General features: G+C 45.1%; 1 protein-coding gene across 5 annotated transcripts in view; it reads right to left on the bottom strand.

Annotated features, from left to right (window-relative positions):
- The window catches only part of MSRA (methionine sulfoxide reductase A), a 371,535-nt gene that overhangs the window by 82,614 nt on the left and 273,771 nt on the right, over positions 1-15,150 (bottom strand). For all 5 annotated transcript variants that reach the window (XM_027087936.1, XM_027087939.1, XM_027087938.1 and 2 more), the window contains one exon: positions 14,875-14,981. In XM_027087936.1, the coding sequence (XP_026943737.1) occupies positions 14,875-14,981 (107 nt within the window). The remainder of the gene's footprint in view (positions 1-14,874; positions 14,982-15,150) is intronic.

Raw genomic sequence — 15,150 nt, 5'->3', positions numbered from 1 at the left:
GCTCTCAATTTTGCTTAATTTTCCCTAAGTGGGTGCTGTACCCAGTCTAAGAGAGAGGAAAGGAAAGAACTCAGTTTGCTGGTAGGTTTAATAGCCTCTAGGTGACGTAGGACATTGGATTTGAGAGTAAGCTCGGGGGGACTCTCAGCCTTGTTTCCAGCCTGATCCAGTGTTTGTTCACTTTCCTGGCTCTGATCAGCACATGGATAGAAAGACTAGTACGTGAACCACTGGCAACTGTGTCAGTCCTGGTTACACCAAGTTGCAGAAGCAATAGCTCTCTTATAATCATACGGAAAGACAGGGAAGTGACATATCTTTTTTTTTTTTTTCTGTTCCATAGTTCTTTCAAAGATTTATGAGTAAATCCTCAAACTTCTAGATTCAGGACAAAAGGGATGAGCAAAGATGGCAGAGAGGCAGACGTTAATAACACAGACCTTCTCCATCATGATTTTGTGGTACATTTCTATTTTTTTTTTTTTGGCCGTGCTGCACAGCTTGTGGGATCTTAGTTCTCCAACCAGGGATTGAACCCATGCCCCCTGCAGTGGAAGCACGGAGTCCTAACCACTGGACTGCCAGGGAATTCCCCTACAATTTCTATCCTGATAAAGCCCAAACCATCCCAAAATAAATAAGGGAACAAAATAAGTCTAAGAGAGGGAAGCAGAGGGGACAATAATTTTTAACTTTGTCCCACTGGTTCTGGCACAAATCCTCTCCTTGTCATCAGCCGGGAGCATTTTGCTCAGTTAAAGTACACGTATACAGTGCTTTCAGTTAGATTATAACCACAAGCAGCCGCCACAAGGAACAAAAAAAATTCCTCAAGCCATTAGCCCCTGATCTCGACAAATTAAACACCGATGACACATTCTTATCAAGTGTAAAACAGGCATGACAAAGCATGAGTAGAGATGGGAGGAATGGCCTTCATCATAGGCTACCTTCTCCATATATAAATCTGTAGGGGCATTAAACATCCAGGGACCCACTGTGGCCATGTGACAGATGGAGAAAGCAAGCACAGAGTTTGGAAGCAAAGAACTGAAGTGTGCATTCTGGGCTCACCCATTCACAAGTGGTGTGACCTTGGAAACCACCAGCTCCAGTCTCCTGTAAAGCAGGGACCACACATGGGCGGAGCAGATGAGAGAATATTCGTGACAGTTCCTTCTCCAGCCTCAACTATGCTGACTGGAGCTGTCAGTGTTGGCCCAGGGGGCAAGGTCACCATCCACAGCCAAATCCCAACTGGTACCGGACCCTGGAGACTGAAGGCCCCGGGTGTAGCTGATGCACAGGACACCCCATCACTAGTCGGTGGGGACCTAAAACCCACCCGAGGAGGAGCCCAAGATAGGCAGCTGGGGTTCTGCCAGCGAGGCCTTCATGGCTGTACCTCTCTCTACCTGTCCGATTGGCCAGGTGTGCGGTCAGGCACCGGAGGCATAGATTCACTCGGCCATGAGGTAAGGATGCGAGTGACCTACAGCTCTGAGGCCAGAACTATAACCCGTAGCTATGATTCCAATCACATCGTGAAATTCAGAGGTGGCCCCAGGAGGAAAATGATTTTTAAAACAATCAGGTTCGGGTGCCGATTTTGAAATGGAATGCTGTCCTCTTCTCGGTTTAGAGTGACAGGGTAATGGTCAAGGTAAATGGAATCTGATAGAGGCTTTTATTTTGACAGCTTAACTTGGGCCCAGGCCCTCTCACTATGGGGATGGCTGGGACTAGAAAGGGTCATCCTACGAATTTCAATCCAAACACTACAAAAGAAAAGAGAGCTCAGAGCACTTCAAGGTGAAGGAAAAGGCAGCCCACTCGTCTTGACGGGCGCTGCTTTTGTCCTTCACACACTTCACACTTGAGGGAGAAACTAATGACATTGACCTCGGGGGGGCCCCCCATTCCCCCGGCAATGTCCACAGCTGTGGTGGGCGGTCCCTGCGGGCCTCTGCCCGTCGCCCCGTGCTCCGTTAATGTGGCCAAGCCAGCAGCTGACTGAAAACAGTGGCAGTCTGGCACTAGGCACACGACCCCTGACACTGCGGGCCTTTTTTCTCCTCTCCGCTAGCAGCCAATGGGCGGGCTCTCTCCACCGGCTGCCATGGCAACGAGAAGACGGCTCCGCAGTGCCCAGAACAGATGTCACAGAAGCCAAGATGAATGTCGTGGGAGCGGGGAGCGTGTGGCAGGGGCCGAGGGGGATGGGGGGGACGCATTTGGAGTTAAATGGTCCCACCAGAGGGAGTCAGGCATATTTTGAAGGAAGTGCAAAGCGGTAACATCTCTTTTCTTTTTCTCCCTGTCCTTTAAGTTCCAAACACACATGCACACACATGTCCTTTCATCTCCGCTACTGAGGTGCTTGCGGCTCTCTGGCTTTCACGGCAATCGTGAAAGCTCTGATTTCTCGAAGCCTTAAATGAACATCGCCTCCATTGCAGACATGCAAGCGGGCGTTCTGCAGTCATTTAGGAACAGGCTGGGAAGCTCTGTGGAGGGCAATCGGAGAAACTTAGAACCACATGGAGCTGAGACAAAATCCACGGGAATTTCACAGGAAGACAACAAACCCTGTTTCACTCCGGTTGCCCCTGAACTGTAAGGGCTCCTACTCCCCTCCCCCCCACACCCCGCCCTGGTTATTTCTCTGATTGGACCACTCCTAAGGCCATTTTATATAGACTAAACCAGGGCAAGCCTTATAAATCTACCTGCTTGAGCAACAAAGGCTCTTGTGTTGTCTCCAGGATAGATCCTACCCTAGCTGAAATACTGTATTTAAAATGTTTCCACTGCCTTCCGTCTACCTGCCTCTGAAATTAACAAGTAGAGCATGTGCACGCAGGCGCAGACCATAAACCTATATATGTCAGTTGGTAAGATAAGAGCGATATTGGCGCTGGCAGGCACTAGACACTGCAGACCTTTTCTCCCTGTTTGCAGCCAATGGGCAGGGACCTAATCTGGTCCCGGTTATCAGACCACATGAATCAGGGAGACAGGAGGGACCACGTATAGGCCCTGTCGTCATCCGATAGATGAAATGTACCGAATGTGTCAGAGGACGGGAAACGTCACTTAGAATGATTTTGCACTTAATTCCTGCCACAAGCACGTGGAGAGAGCCTGCTTTGTGCACAGAGCCACATGGGCTCACTCCACAGGGCAGGCCCCACCTACAATCTAGAGGGAGAAGAACATGGAAACTCTGACAAGGGGCCGATGAAGGGTGGAATGGGTGTGGCAAGCAAAGCAGGATGCGAACACGGAGGAAGGCTCAGAGGAGTGTCCCTAGCGTGAGGAGATGAGGGCGCGTACTCTGTGACAGATGCCTGACATGCACACCATACCTTATAATGCTATAGCACCCTAAGAAGGAGCCATTACGATCCTATTGAACAAATCAGGAACCCCAGGCTTAGAGAGGCGGCTGAGCTGCTGCTGCCCCCAGTCATCCCCCCACCTCCACGAGGGTTCTGCCCCACCAGCCAATGGCTCATCAACCCAGTGCCGTTATCACTGCAAAGCAAGCAGCTGTGTGTGGGCCCTATCTCCTGGGTATCACCTAAGCAGTAACGCCCAGGAAATCGTGGGCTTCAAACACTCACTGCATTGTTTCTAAAACATATTAAGGTATTCACACATAACTATTAACATTGAAAATGCTCGTTTGGATACATCCGGAAGTCACCTCACGTACCACAAGTGGTACATATGTCACACATAGGGAGCCACTGCATTTTCCCACGCTGGCCTTGCAAGATGAGGAGGAGTGCGGCCCATGGAGAATTTGAACTCACTCAAATGTCACCCTACGTGGGTCAGGGTTATTTTGTGTGTATACCTCCCCTAAAATGAAAATGTCTCCTTGGCCCTCACAAGAATGCCTTCTTGTATCATTATTCTGGCCAGTAAGTGGAATCCTAGGGTGCTTGCAGTGCACTTGGATGAAAAGCAGTGACTGTGAATCAAAGACTGATGGCTCAGCAATGCCCTAGTCTGCATCGCTCCTGGACGCTGCCACCAAAGGCAGAACTCCACCCCAGGGACGCACTTCCCTGCCACTGCAGCAACAGACTACAACCACCAGAGGGCAGTAACACAAACCAGATTTTTCATTCGGACCCAAATGTTAATGCACACAGTTTAATAATATGTAAAGCCCATTATTACAAGCTTTTTCTCTCCCCACCCCCTATTAATGAACAAATGCCCAGGGGTAATGCAGATATTTCTAAATACAGTGCAAGAAAGGGCAATCTGTACTCATACAAGGGGAGTCTAGCACACAGTAATAAGTGGAAATGAAAATAATCACCCAGATGCAACTAAAAGATCTATCTGTCTGTATGGCTGCATACATAGAAATATAGATGCCTGCCTCCCAGAAAGGGGCATTATAAAAACCTTTATTTCATAAGTTCTTATTTAGAGTTCATAATAATACCTGTAATGACAACCACAAAGCTACAAGAGGGGTGTAAGAGGAATTTCATCCTTACTGCTGGGCACACAAAGGGGGATTTTTCTCTTTGACTAAAGTAGGTGAATGAATTATTCAGGACTTTTCCACGGACATTTAAAAATCATAATTCCATGCTTTAAACAATAGCACAAATTTTTAAAAAAAGAAGAAGAGGAAGAAGAGCTGGTTAATCCCCAAACCATCAAATATTAACTGACATTTAGCCACGTCTACTCAGGGTGCTTTGATGCAAATAAATGATTTTTGGTGTTGGTAAAAGAGTCTTTTAGTGCTGTCGTTGGTTTTCACATCGGAGCACAGAGAACACAATAGATTGAGAAGGGATATTTCTAGAATGCAACCTACCCATTTCCCTGTAAACAAAGAAACAGGAATAATCCTGCCATTTTCTCTATTCATGACCGAAAGGAAGGTTCTCAGATCCTATATTTCCACAATAGTTTGAGATTTGAGGGCCCCTGGAAAAGCAGGATGAAGTCATTGCCGACAGCCTCGTCTCTGGAGTCACCCCATTAAAACGTGATATTCATAAAATGCTTGACAGATTACCGAGGACAGTGTGTGAGGAAAGCATATGGAATTCAGAGTCAGATGACTCTGTCTAAATGTATTACCTGGGTCATCTTGGAAACATGAACGAAGTCCATCTGAGCTTCGGTTTCTTCCTAAGGCAGGTAGGAGGACAGACCCTGAACTACTTCCCTGTGTGGGGTGAGGCTTACCACTCATGTGATACGGGACAAAGCACTGGAAACTGTTAACGTTTATAAAAATTTTTGTTGTTCTTATGTTCCCCACTTTATACACAGGGAAGTAGAGCTGTAAAGACTTGTGCAAGGTCAGGGTCAGTAAGGGCAGAGCAGGGCCCCAGCTACTCTCACCCACGGCTATGGTTCTCCCCACCCCTCCCTGGTATCTTAGTCAGCCCGGGCTGCCATAACAAAGTACCACAGATTGGGTTGCTTTAAACAAAAGACAATTCTTTCTCACAGTTCTGGAGGCAGGGAGGTGCCAGCAGGGTAGGTTTCATTGTGAGGACTCTTTTCATGACTTAAAGGCGGCCACCATCTCACTGTGTGTTCACGTGATCTCTTCTCTGTGTGCTCGTGGGGGGAGAGAGGGAGAGAGGGAGAGAGGGAGAGAGGGAGAGAGGGAGAGGGGGAGAGAGCGGGAGAGAGAGAGAGAGAGAGAGAGGGAGGGAGTGGGTTCTGGTGTCTCTTCTTACAAGGACACTAATCCCACCATGGGGGCTCCACCCTCATAACCTCATCTAACCCTAAACACCTCCCAAAGGCCCCCGCTCCTAATGCCATCACACTGAGAGTTAGGGCTTCAACATACGAATTTTGGGAGGACACAAATATTCAGTCTGTAACAAGGGGTAACAGTGGGTTTCTTTATTCTGCTACATCTTTTTCGTTCGGGTCAACAAATATTTGCTGACAATCTGCTAGGTGCCAAGCACAGAACCAGGTCTTGGGGGAAACAAGGATGACCAGGAGCCCCCAGACAGCCCACTTAATGTCAGGATAGTTCCCAGAAAATGGTCTACAGGAAAGAGCATTTGTGACACATGGGCTTTTGTGACCATGTGTAGCAAGCACAGTTTATTACAAGAAACTTCATGAGATCCTTCTTCAGATAGCTGTGTTTGAAACAACTATAATGAGAGTCTGGCAACTAATCAGTACACAATTAATATTTGATAAGGTAATTAATGTATTAATTTACTGAGGAAGACGGGGGGAAGGTAAGGAAGGAAGGACCAATTTTCAAATTTTCAGCCTACAGATGCTTACAAGGAAACACAAATGATCTGTACCTCCTGGTAGGGAATTATCAGGTCCAGTTATATTATGATGATTATAGCATAACTGGATATTTATTAATTATATTTAATTTCTCTCAATTGAGTTGGCATAATTAGAACTACTTTCTTGACTGGAAGACTGAAGGGGCTCAGCTTTGACTAATGCATATTGGGTGGCTACTACAGGCTAGCTATAGTAGGTATATATATATTTTTTTTTCAGTCCATAACAAGAGGTATTTTACATATATAGAAAATATTATTTAATTCTTATAACAAGCCTATGAGGAAATTTTGCTATCCACACTCAGGTAATTTAAAAATGAAGACTGGATCTTCATTTTTAAATTCAGGGATCCACGGGTAGTAAGTCACTAGGAGAGTACCAGAACACCCTCCCCAGCCATTCCAACATTATTTTGATTACTCACTCACACGCATAATTTTCTCCCCCAAATCTAGCTCTTAGGGTTTTTTTCCTGTTGTTATTTTTAGTATGCTACTTTGTTTTGGTAAGCAGGATGGGGGTGAAGGTGGATCTTTTTTGAAGGTAGAGATGTTTGAAAGGGGGATAAGCTTATGAAAATTTGTACCTCCCTTCAAAACTAGATACAGACCCCAAGAGAGAGGAGAGCAAGCCCTGTCCTCTCTGGGATACTGAGCGTGTTCTGTGGATGGCCCTGGAGTCCAGAAGAAGCCAGATGGGCACCCACTGGGTGAGCAGCCCAGGAAAGAAGAGCTCCCAGTTTCAGCCCCCATTTGAGGCTGGACATGTGACAGTGGTAGGATGGAAAGCAGATCCGCAGACTGTAGTAGGCTGAATAATGGTGCCCCCTGGTGCCCTAATCCCTGGAACATGTGACCGTTACTTTATATGGCTGTGATTAAATTAAGGGTCTTGAGATGGGGAGATTATCTTGGATTATCCAGTGGGCCCTAAATGTAATCACATGGGTCCTTGTAAGAGAGAGGCAGAGGGAGATTAGACACATAGAAGGGAAGGAGGCAACGTGGCCACCTAGACAGAGACTGAAAGGATGTGGCGAATGCCATGGAATGTCGGCAGCCACTAATCAAAGTAAATAATCAAAGCTGAAGCAATTCTAAAAAATACTTGTTGTAATCCAATCACTGCATATATTTTTTTATCTTTCACTTGGGTACTTTAAAAAAAATGACACTGTATAGAGCAGTGACAGATTGCTAGATAATTGAAATTTAAGATAAAATATGGCAAATAGAGACTATAGCTATGCTGAAGATTGGATGGATGGATAGGTGGGATGCTGAGAGACAGAGCCAGATGTTAGGGCACTGTTTTATATTTGACACATGGTGGGTAATTGAACATTCACCCAAAGAGGTTATCCAGAGGAAAGCTTGTGCTTACTGTTCACGAAGTTTTGAGGAGTTGGGAAGGAAGTGGGCCACGTGGCCAGAACAACCTTTAGATTTATTAATTCTCTGTCAAATTTCAGGTAACATACTCTACTGGTGATCAAAAGATTTAATTCCTAAATGAGGAAGAGTCAAATTTTCAGGACATAAAAATCACAAGTGAACAACCCCCCTCCCTGCCACAGGTCACTATTCAACTTAGAGTATTAGAAAATGTCATCATAGGTTCACTTGAGAAGTAAACCGTCTACATCTCATGATCCAAAAACAATTACTAATACATCCAATTGTCTCCTCCAATTAATACCATAAGCAAAGAATTCCACCGTGAAACTCTGAGGAAAAAATATGAAAATGCTGTTAACAAAAGATTACGAAGTCTTTGTCAAAGGCAAGAAGACCCCACATTTTGTGCAAAGGCTGCAGCTCACCAAAGATGTGAAGCAGCTGTCAGATTCTGTGAACAGAATCCCACCCTTTCAAGGTCAAGGAACCCAGCGTGAAGCTGAAGTGTCACTCTGATCCTCCTCTGTAAGATTCTCCAGCCTCCTCTAATCTGAATGGAAATTAGCAAACTTCTTCAGCCTTTCTTCCTTTCCTAGGGTTGTTGGTGAGCCTGGTATCTACAACCCAGCCAACTCTGCAGAAAACCACAGTTTAGATGGAAAATCACTTTGGGTTTCTGGCTCATCAGCAGTACTGCACATCTAATTAGCTCAACAATTGGTCCCTGTGATAAAATCAGCTAATTTTATGTTCAAATGGCTGTTCCGTGGTAAGTAATACTGTCACTCTCAACTTCACGTGGCATAAAGAAGTTGCTGAAGCTGCTTACTAGGGGGTCACTGGGGGCAAACCAGTGAAGACTATTAAATTAGTAACTTCAGTCAATGTTATAGTTAGTACAGAGGGGTCCCGCCAGGGCTCAAATAAGATGAATTCCCCAGATGTGGTGACAGGGCCAGAAGTGCCAACTCTTACCAGAGAAAACAATACATATAAAATGATGGAAAGCCATCTGCAGAACCTCCCCGAGGTTTAACCCGAATGTTTGTAATGAGGTAGATTACGGAGTCCTAGGCCCTCATCCAGTACTGTTAAGAATGACTCTCCCACATTAAAGACCCCTGTTGTTTCAGGAATGTGTTCAAGGTTATGCTGGAAAGAAAACCCGGGAAGCCAATTCCAGGTGTCACCTCCCAACTTCCTCTCCTTCACTCACCTGTGAAGGCAACTTGTGATATCTGAGACTCTTTCCCTACTTCGTGAGTGACCTAGTAAAAACCACGTTACTCTTTAAGGTAAATGTAAAAACACAGATCAACTTCTTTATGGTGTAAAAGCTAATCACACTGCCTCTCACCAGCACTGAGAATTGCTGATTTCTTTTTCTTCTTTTGGTGTGTATTTATCAATTATACCAATTGCACGGACAGTTAAAAATTGATACAAGCTTCAAAACTAGAAACAAGAAATGCATGAATGCATACAATTTTACATAAAGATACAGAGAGACATATTCATACGTATATCTAAACATATCCATTATATCTATGTATGTATACTGATACATATAGTCAGAGATATAGAAATGGCTCCATTTGTATAAAGTACTTAAAACAGTAATTAGCATGTAGTAAGTACTCGGTACTTTTGCTGTTCTATTAACATCAATGTCATTATATGTACATATAGATATATCAACTATATACATACATAACTGTATATTATGTAATTCTACGATTGTAGCAGGATGCCTGCTAAAATTAGACTCGTGTTTTTCATTCTCTGCTCTAACAGAGGAGCCAGAAAGTCACTAAATCATGGTAAATTATCCTGGAGACACTGTAGTCACTTGGCTGGCGTGGACCGGGCAGGGGTGGGTGAAGGACCCTTTGTACATTGTTGCACCTCTCGTGCATCAGCTCAGATCCCCTCGGCCTCACCTTTCTCTCCTGCAGTCCCTGCTGCAGTGGCCAGCTCTGCATGGACTCTGCGTAGCCTCATGCAGTGTCTCACCTCACACCCATGCCACGTGCCTCTTGCTTCCTGCCCTGGGGACACAGTATCCTGAGCCCACAGGTGTGCAGTCCAGAAGTGCGGAGTGAACCCATGGGGGGTGGCATCCAACGGACAGATGCTTCCCTTCTTCCCCCGGAAGGACCCGTCATTTCATAAGGACCAGACACCCCTTCACCGAGAGCAGGGGCCAACTTACATTGGTTCTCCTTCCTCTTCTCTTCCACTCCCCTGCCCCTCACTCCTGCTCTGTGGCACCCAGTAAAGTCCTCACATATAAGCCTTTTTCACGGGCTCTCCTTTCTACAGGACCCAGACTAAGACAAAAATCACAGTGGTCACCTGTGTGCCAGTGCTCAACAAGGTAGGTGACACCATGAGACACCTTGTTCTTTGGTTCCTGAAAAGGAAAATGGCTTGACCCCTCGTGGCATAGATAGGAAAAGAGGGAAAAGGACAGTAGTTCTCACTGCTCAAGGTGGGACAGAAGGATAAATCCTGACCCGGAGCTTCCGGGTGGGGACCCTTGGGCACTGGCTGTGTCAGGAAAGGAAGAGATCTCTGCACTTGACAGAGCTCAGCCACGGGTCCCCAGGGCCATGGCTCTCAGTCCTCAGCTCTGTCCAGCGGTGGCTGGAGGAAGAGCACTTGACCCTCATGCTGTGCGTCTCCAGAGAGGAGAGGAGAGAGCAGTTCCTGAGCTCTCACAATGCACCAGCCCGGGAGCAGAGGGCTTGTAACCCTGGGTCTGCCAGCCCGGGAGCCAGACTGACGCCCCACCCCCTGCAACACACACACCGCCCCACCCCTTATACCGCTGTGCTGTCGAATCAGGCTGCCGCTGGCCTCCTGTGGCTATGTAAATGCACAATTAAATCAGTTAAAAGAAAATAAAACGTTCGGTTCTTCAGTTGCATGAGCCACATTTCAAGTGCTCAACGCCTCTATGTGGCTAGCGGCTCCTGCCGGACGCTGCAGGAGAGACCACCACCACTGGGTGGAGAGCTGTACGGAGGCTCTGCTCTAGAGTCAAGACTCTATGGGTTTTAGTCAGTTTGCCAGGAGGGAAATACTGGACCTCCTACTCATCTATCAGTGGACTCCAGGGCCAGTTTTTATTTATGTATAAAAGAGTCGTGAGAGTATTTGTTCTCTGAGCTGGTGATAAAGCAGTTCTATGGGATTATGTTAACAGCAATGGGTATCTGGATGCTGGGGGCACAAGAAGGCCCCAATCTTTATTTTAAAAATAGACCCTACTTTTAAAAGTCAAACAAAAAATATGTATATGTAGGAATGTATTTAATTCCCATAGGCTTAAGTACAGAACACCCAAAAAGCACTAGGTTAGAACAACTGTCTAGAATATAAGATTAACATTCCCCAAATCTACAAAAATAATGGAGAAATTATTAAAACAAATAATATTTAATAACTAAATTTTACTTCATATGTGTATCTGTTATCTAAGACCAATGTGGGTTCCACTCAAAGCTGAGGATAAGAAACTATATTGGGGTAGAAACCAGAAAATTAGGTGTAAGTTAGCCTCTTCAACATCACGTGGAAGGCACTGACCTTGTGAACTTAAAATTTTCATTGTGAACACCAGAATATCAACTCATTTTGAGATATTCTGCAGGGAGATTAATATCCTTCCAGAGTCTCTAAGTATTACTGTTTGTACCTTAAGAGATTGTAAATCATTATATTAGGAAATCAATATATAGCATTAATCATATGTAACTTTTAGTATTACTTACTAACACAGCCTTTATAATTAAATATAAAGAGATTAAATAAAATAGAACTAACTTTTCAGGGTTTGCATGGGGCCAGTTCTCAGTGGAGCCACAGCACCTTGTCTGGTGTAGGCACCTCCCTACCCATCTCTCCAATGCTGGTGTTCCTCAGGTCCTAAGCCTCCTCTTCTCATCACTTTTCACTTTTCTAAGCGATCGTATCAGCAACTAAGGCTTCATTTACCAAATATAAATTGATGATCCCAACAGTAATAAGGGCTACCATTTGTTGAGCACTTACTATGTGCTACGCCCTGTGCTTTACAAGCATTAACCCAGTTGATAGTCACAATAACCCTCCCTGCAAGGCGGGAACAGCCCATGTCTCCTCCTAATAGCCACGTGGATGCACGCATCAGGGGTACCTTAAACACCACCCTTCCAAACTTAACTCACCCTCCCCACAAATCTGCCTCTGCTCCTCCATACCTTCACACAAAACATCACTAGCCAGAAACCTAAGTCACCCTGGATTCCTCCCCCTCATCTAGTCTCCACTTCCAATCCAGGCCCAGGTTCTATTAGTTCTCCTTCCTAAATATCCCTTCATTCCATTCATACCTTCACCATCCTAGACGAAGCTCCCATCACTTCTGGCCTACAGTCCTGTGACAGAGGTCTCTCATCCTTATGTGTCTGCCTGAGGTAAATATGATACATGGCTTTCTGAGTGTCAGGCATCTGATAAAAACTTATGCAGCTGACATACCAGCTGAGGCAATTCAAGGCTGGAGGTCACAAGCTGAAGGGAAGCACACGTGCCCAGGTAAGCCTACCATTATCAGAAAAGTCATCACGGGGGAGGGGTGGTGGTGGGATGAATTGGGAGATGGGGATTGACATATATACACTAATATGTATAAAAGTGATAACTAATAAGGACCTGCTGCATAAAAAGTAAATAAATAAAATTCAAAAAAAAGAGAAAGAAAAGTCATCACATACATGTACCCCCATGTTCACAGCAGCACTATCTACAATAGCCAAGACCTGGAAACAACCTAAATGTCCATTGACAGAGGAATGGATAAAGAAGATGTGGTGCATACATACAATGGAATACTCCTCAGCCATAAAAAAAGAACGAAATAATGCCATTTGCAGCTGCATGGATGGACCTAGAGATTACCATACTAAGCAAAGTAAGTCAGAAAGAGAAAGACAAATACCATATGGTATCAGTTATATGTGGAATCTCAAGTATAACACAAATGAATTTATCTATAAAATAGATACAGACTCACAGACATAGAGAACAGGCTTGTGGTTGCCAAGGGAGATGGGGGGTGGGGGAAGGATGGATTGGGAGTTTGGGACTAGCAGATGCAAACTATTATATATAGACTGGATAAACAACAAGGTCCTATTACACAGCACAGGGAACTATATTCAATATCCTGTGATAAACTATAATGGAAACATTTTTTTAATTAAAAAAACTTAAAAAAAGAAAAGTCATTATAAAAAGAGATCTGAGAAAGGATAATTTATACTTAAAAGCTTTTTAGAATGGAAATATAAACAGGCTCAAATGAGTTCAAAACGTTTATTTTCTTGTAGCTTCTGCAGCACAGTGCAGCTGGGGTGCCTCTGGCTTGAGGTCCAATGTGAGGCTGCAGACAAATTATCAAACTGGGGCTGCAGTCTCAACTGAAGGCTTGACTGGGGTTGAGGGGCTTCCAAGCTCATGCATGTGGCTCTTGGAGGCCTTGGTCCCTTTGCCATGTGTGCCTTTATACAGGGATGCCCCACAACATGGCAGCTGGCTTCCCCCAGGGCAAGTGATCCAAGAGGCAGTGAGACAGAAAGGGCCCCCAGGATGGAAGCCACAATCTTGTAATGAACTCATCTCAAAGGTAACATCCCATTGCTTCTGTCATTCATTCGGAGGGAGTCATTAAATCCAGCCCACACTCAGGGATAGGAGATTCCACGTGGGCAGCAACCACTGAGGGCCATCCTCGAGGTTGCCTACTATTATCATCCAAGCAGACTTCACAGCCTTGGAGGGAGGGAGGGGACGTGCTAAGGAATAAATGGGGTCCTATCAGCATCTCCGTTAGCCCTGTCTGCTTTTTGGAGTTGAACTGACTGTGAGTGGCATGTCCTGCTCCTTTTTCTCAATAGGTGTACTCTTGTCCCTGCCCCCTCCTCACTGCCACCTCTGCCACCAGAGGGATAGGTGGAGAACCCACACATTCCTGAGAATGGCTGCGTAGCAGACTTTTTACATAATTCTAAAATAGATCAGCATTACTGTAGCTCCTGGCTCTACTCTTAAATGTGGATCCAACTCTCTAGAAAATATAAAGATAATTAAAATTTAAACACTATCACAAAGTTCTAAAATTTAAAGCAACTCAAGTTATTTTGAAAAGAACTAAATCTCTATCAGAGGAGATTTTAAAAATATAATACAAGTTAATGGTGAAAAATAATTATTTCATGATGTAACATCTATATTTCTGAGAAGTATTTTTATTATAATTCAATCTACTGTTACAAGCAAGAGAGAGAGCACTATGGGTTGAATTCTGTGTCCCCAAGAAGATGCTGGAATTCCAACTACCAGGAACTCAGAATGTGAACTTATCTGGAGATAGGGTCTTTTTTTTAACATCTTTATTGGAGTATAATTGCTCTACAATGGTGTGTTAGTTTCTGCTGTATAACAAAGTGAATCAGCTATACATACACATATATCCCCATATCTCCTCCCTCTTGCATCTCCCTCCCTCCCAGAGATAGGGTCTTTAACAGAGATAATCAAGTTAAACATGGGCATTAGGTAAGGCCCTAATCTAATATGACCGGAGTTGTCATAAAGGTGTTCATTTGGACACAGAAACAGGCACACATAGAGGGCAGATGATGTGAAGACACAGGGAGAAGACGGCGGTCTACAAGCCCAGGAGAGAGGCCTGGAGCAGATCCTGCCCTCACAGCCTCCAAAGGATCCAGCCCGGCCAACACCATGATTTTAAACTCCCAGCCTCCTGAACTGTGAGACAATAGATTTCTGTTGTTTAAGCCTCCACGCCCTGCCACCCCGGTCTGTAGTACTTTGTTATGGCAGCCCGAGTAGATTAAGACAGGCAGAGAAAAAAAAAGAGAGACTCAGAGAGAGAGAGAGAGATTATATGTTAAGCTGTATATTCATCTGGAGGACTTGACTTTAAAGAGAAATGGCATAAGGGCCTATTCTTCTATGGAGCAGAAAGGCTCAATTCCAACAGGCTGACAGAAATTTCCAAAACATGTGAAAACAGAACACAGTGCCAAGTGCCAAGAACCAGACTCTGCCTCCACAGGTGGGGTCCGGGAGGGAGAGGGGACCCTACCTTCTGGTAGTCCTCTTTGGACCTCAGGGAGGCCTCCATGTGCTCAGCAGAGGTCGGGTAGATGGCAGAGCGGTACTGAGAGCCGTGGTCGTTGCCTTGGCGCAAGCCTGGGAAAGCAGAAAGCAGAGGATTACTGGGGTGGCCTGGGCAACGAGGCCAGTGCCACACATTCTCCACGACTCGTGTCCTGCTAAGTGCTTGTTTTAACTGCATCCTGACACCACTCTCCTTAAACAAGCGTGCAACGTATCTGTTTTGCTTTGCCTATTTTAATTG

Source organism: Aethalodelphis obliquidens, unplaced genomic scaffold, assembly GCF_003676395.1.
Source record: "Aethalodelphis obliquidens isolate GAN/ISIS:26980383/991018 unplaced genomic scaffold, ASM367639v1 scaffold61, whole genome shotgun sequence".
In the NCBI taxonomy this organism is placed as follows: domain Eukaryota; kingdom Metazoa; phylum Chordata; class Mammalia; order Artiodactyla; family Delphinidae; genus Aethalodelphis; species Aethalodelphis obliquidens.
The sequence above is the reverse complement of the archived record's forward strand: the minus strand, read 5'-3'. Positions and strand labels throughout refer to the sequence as shown.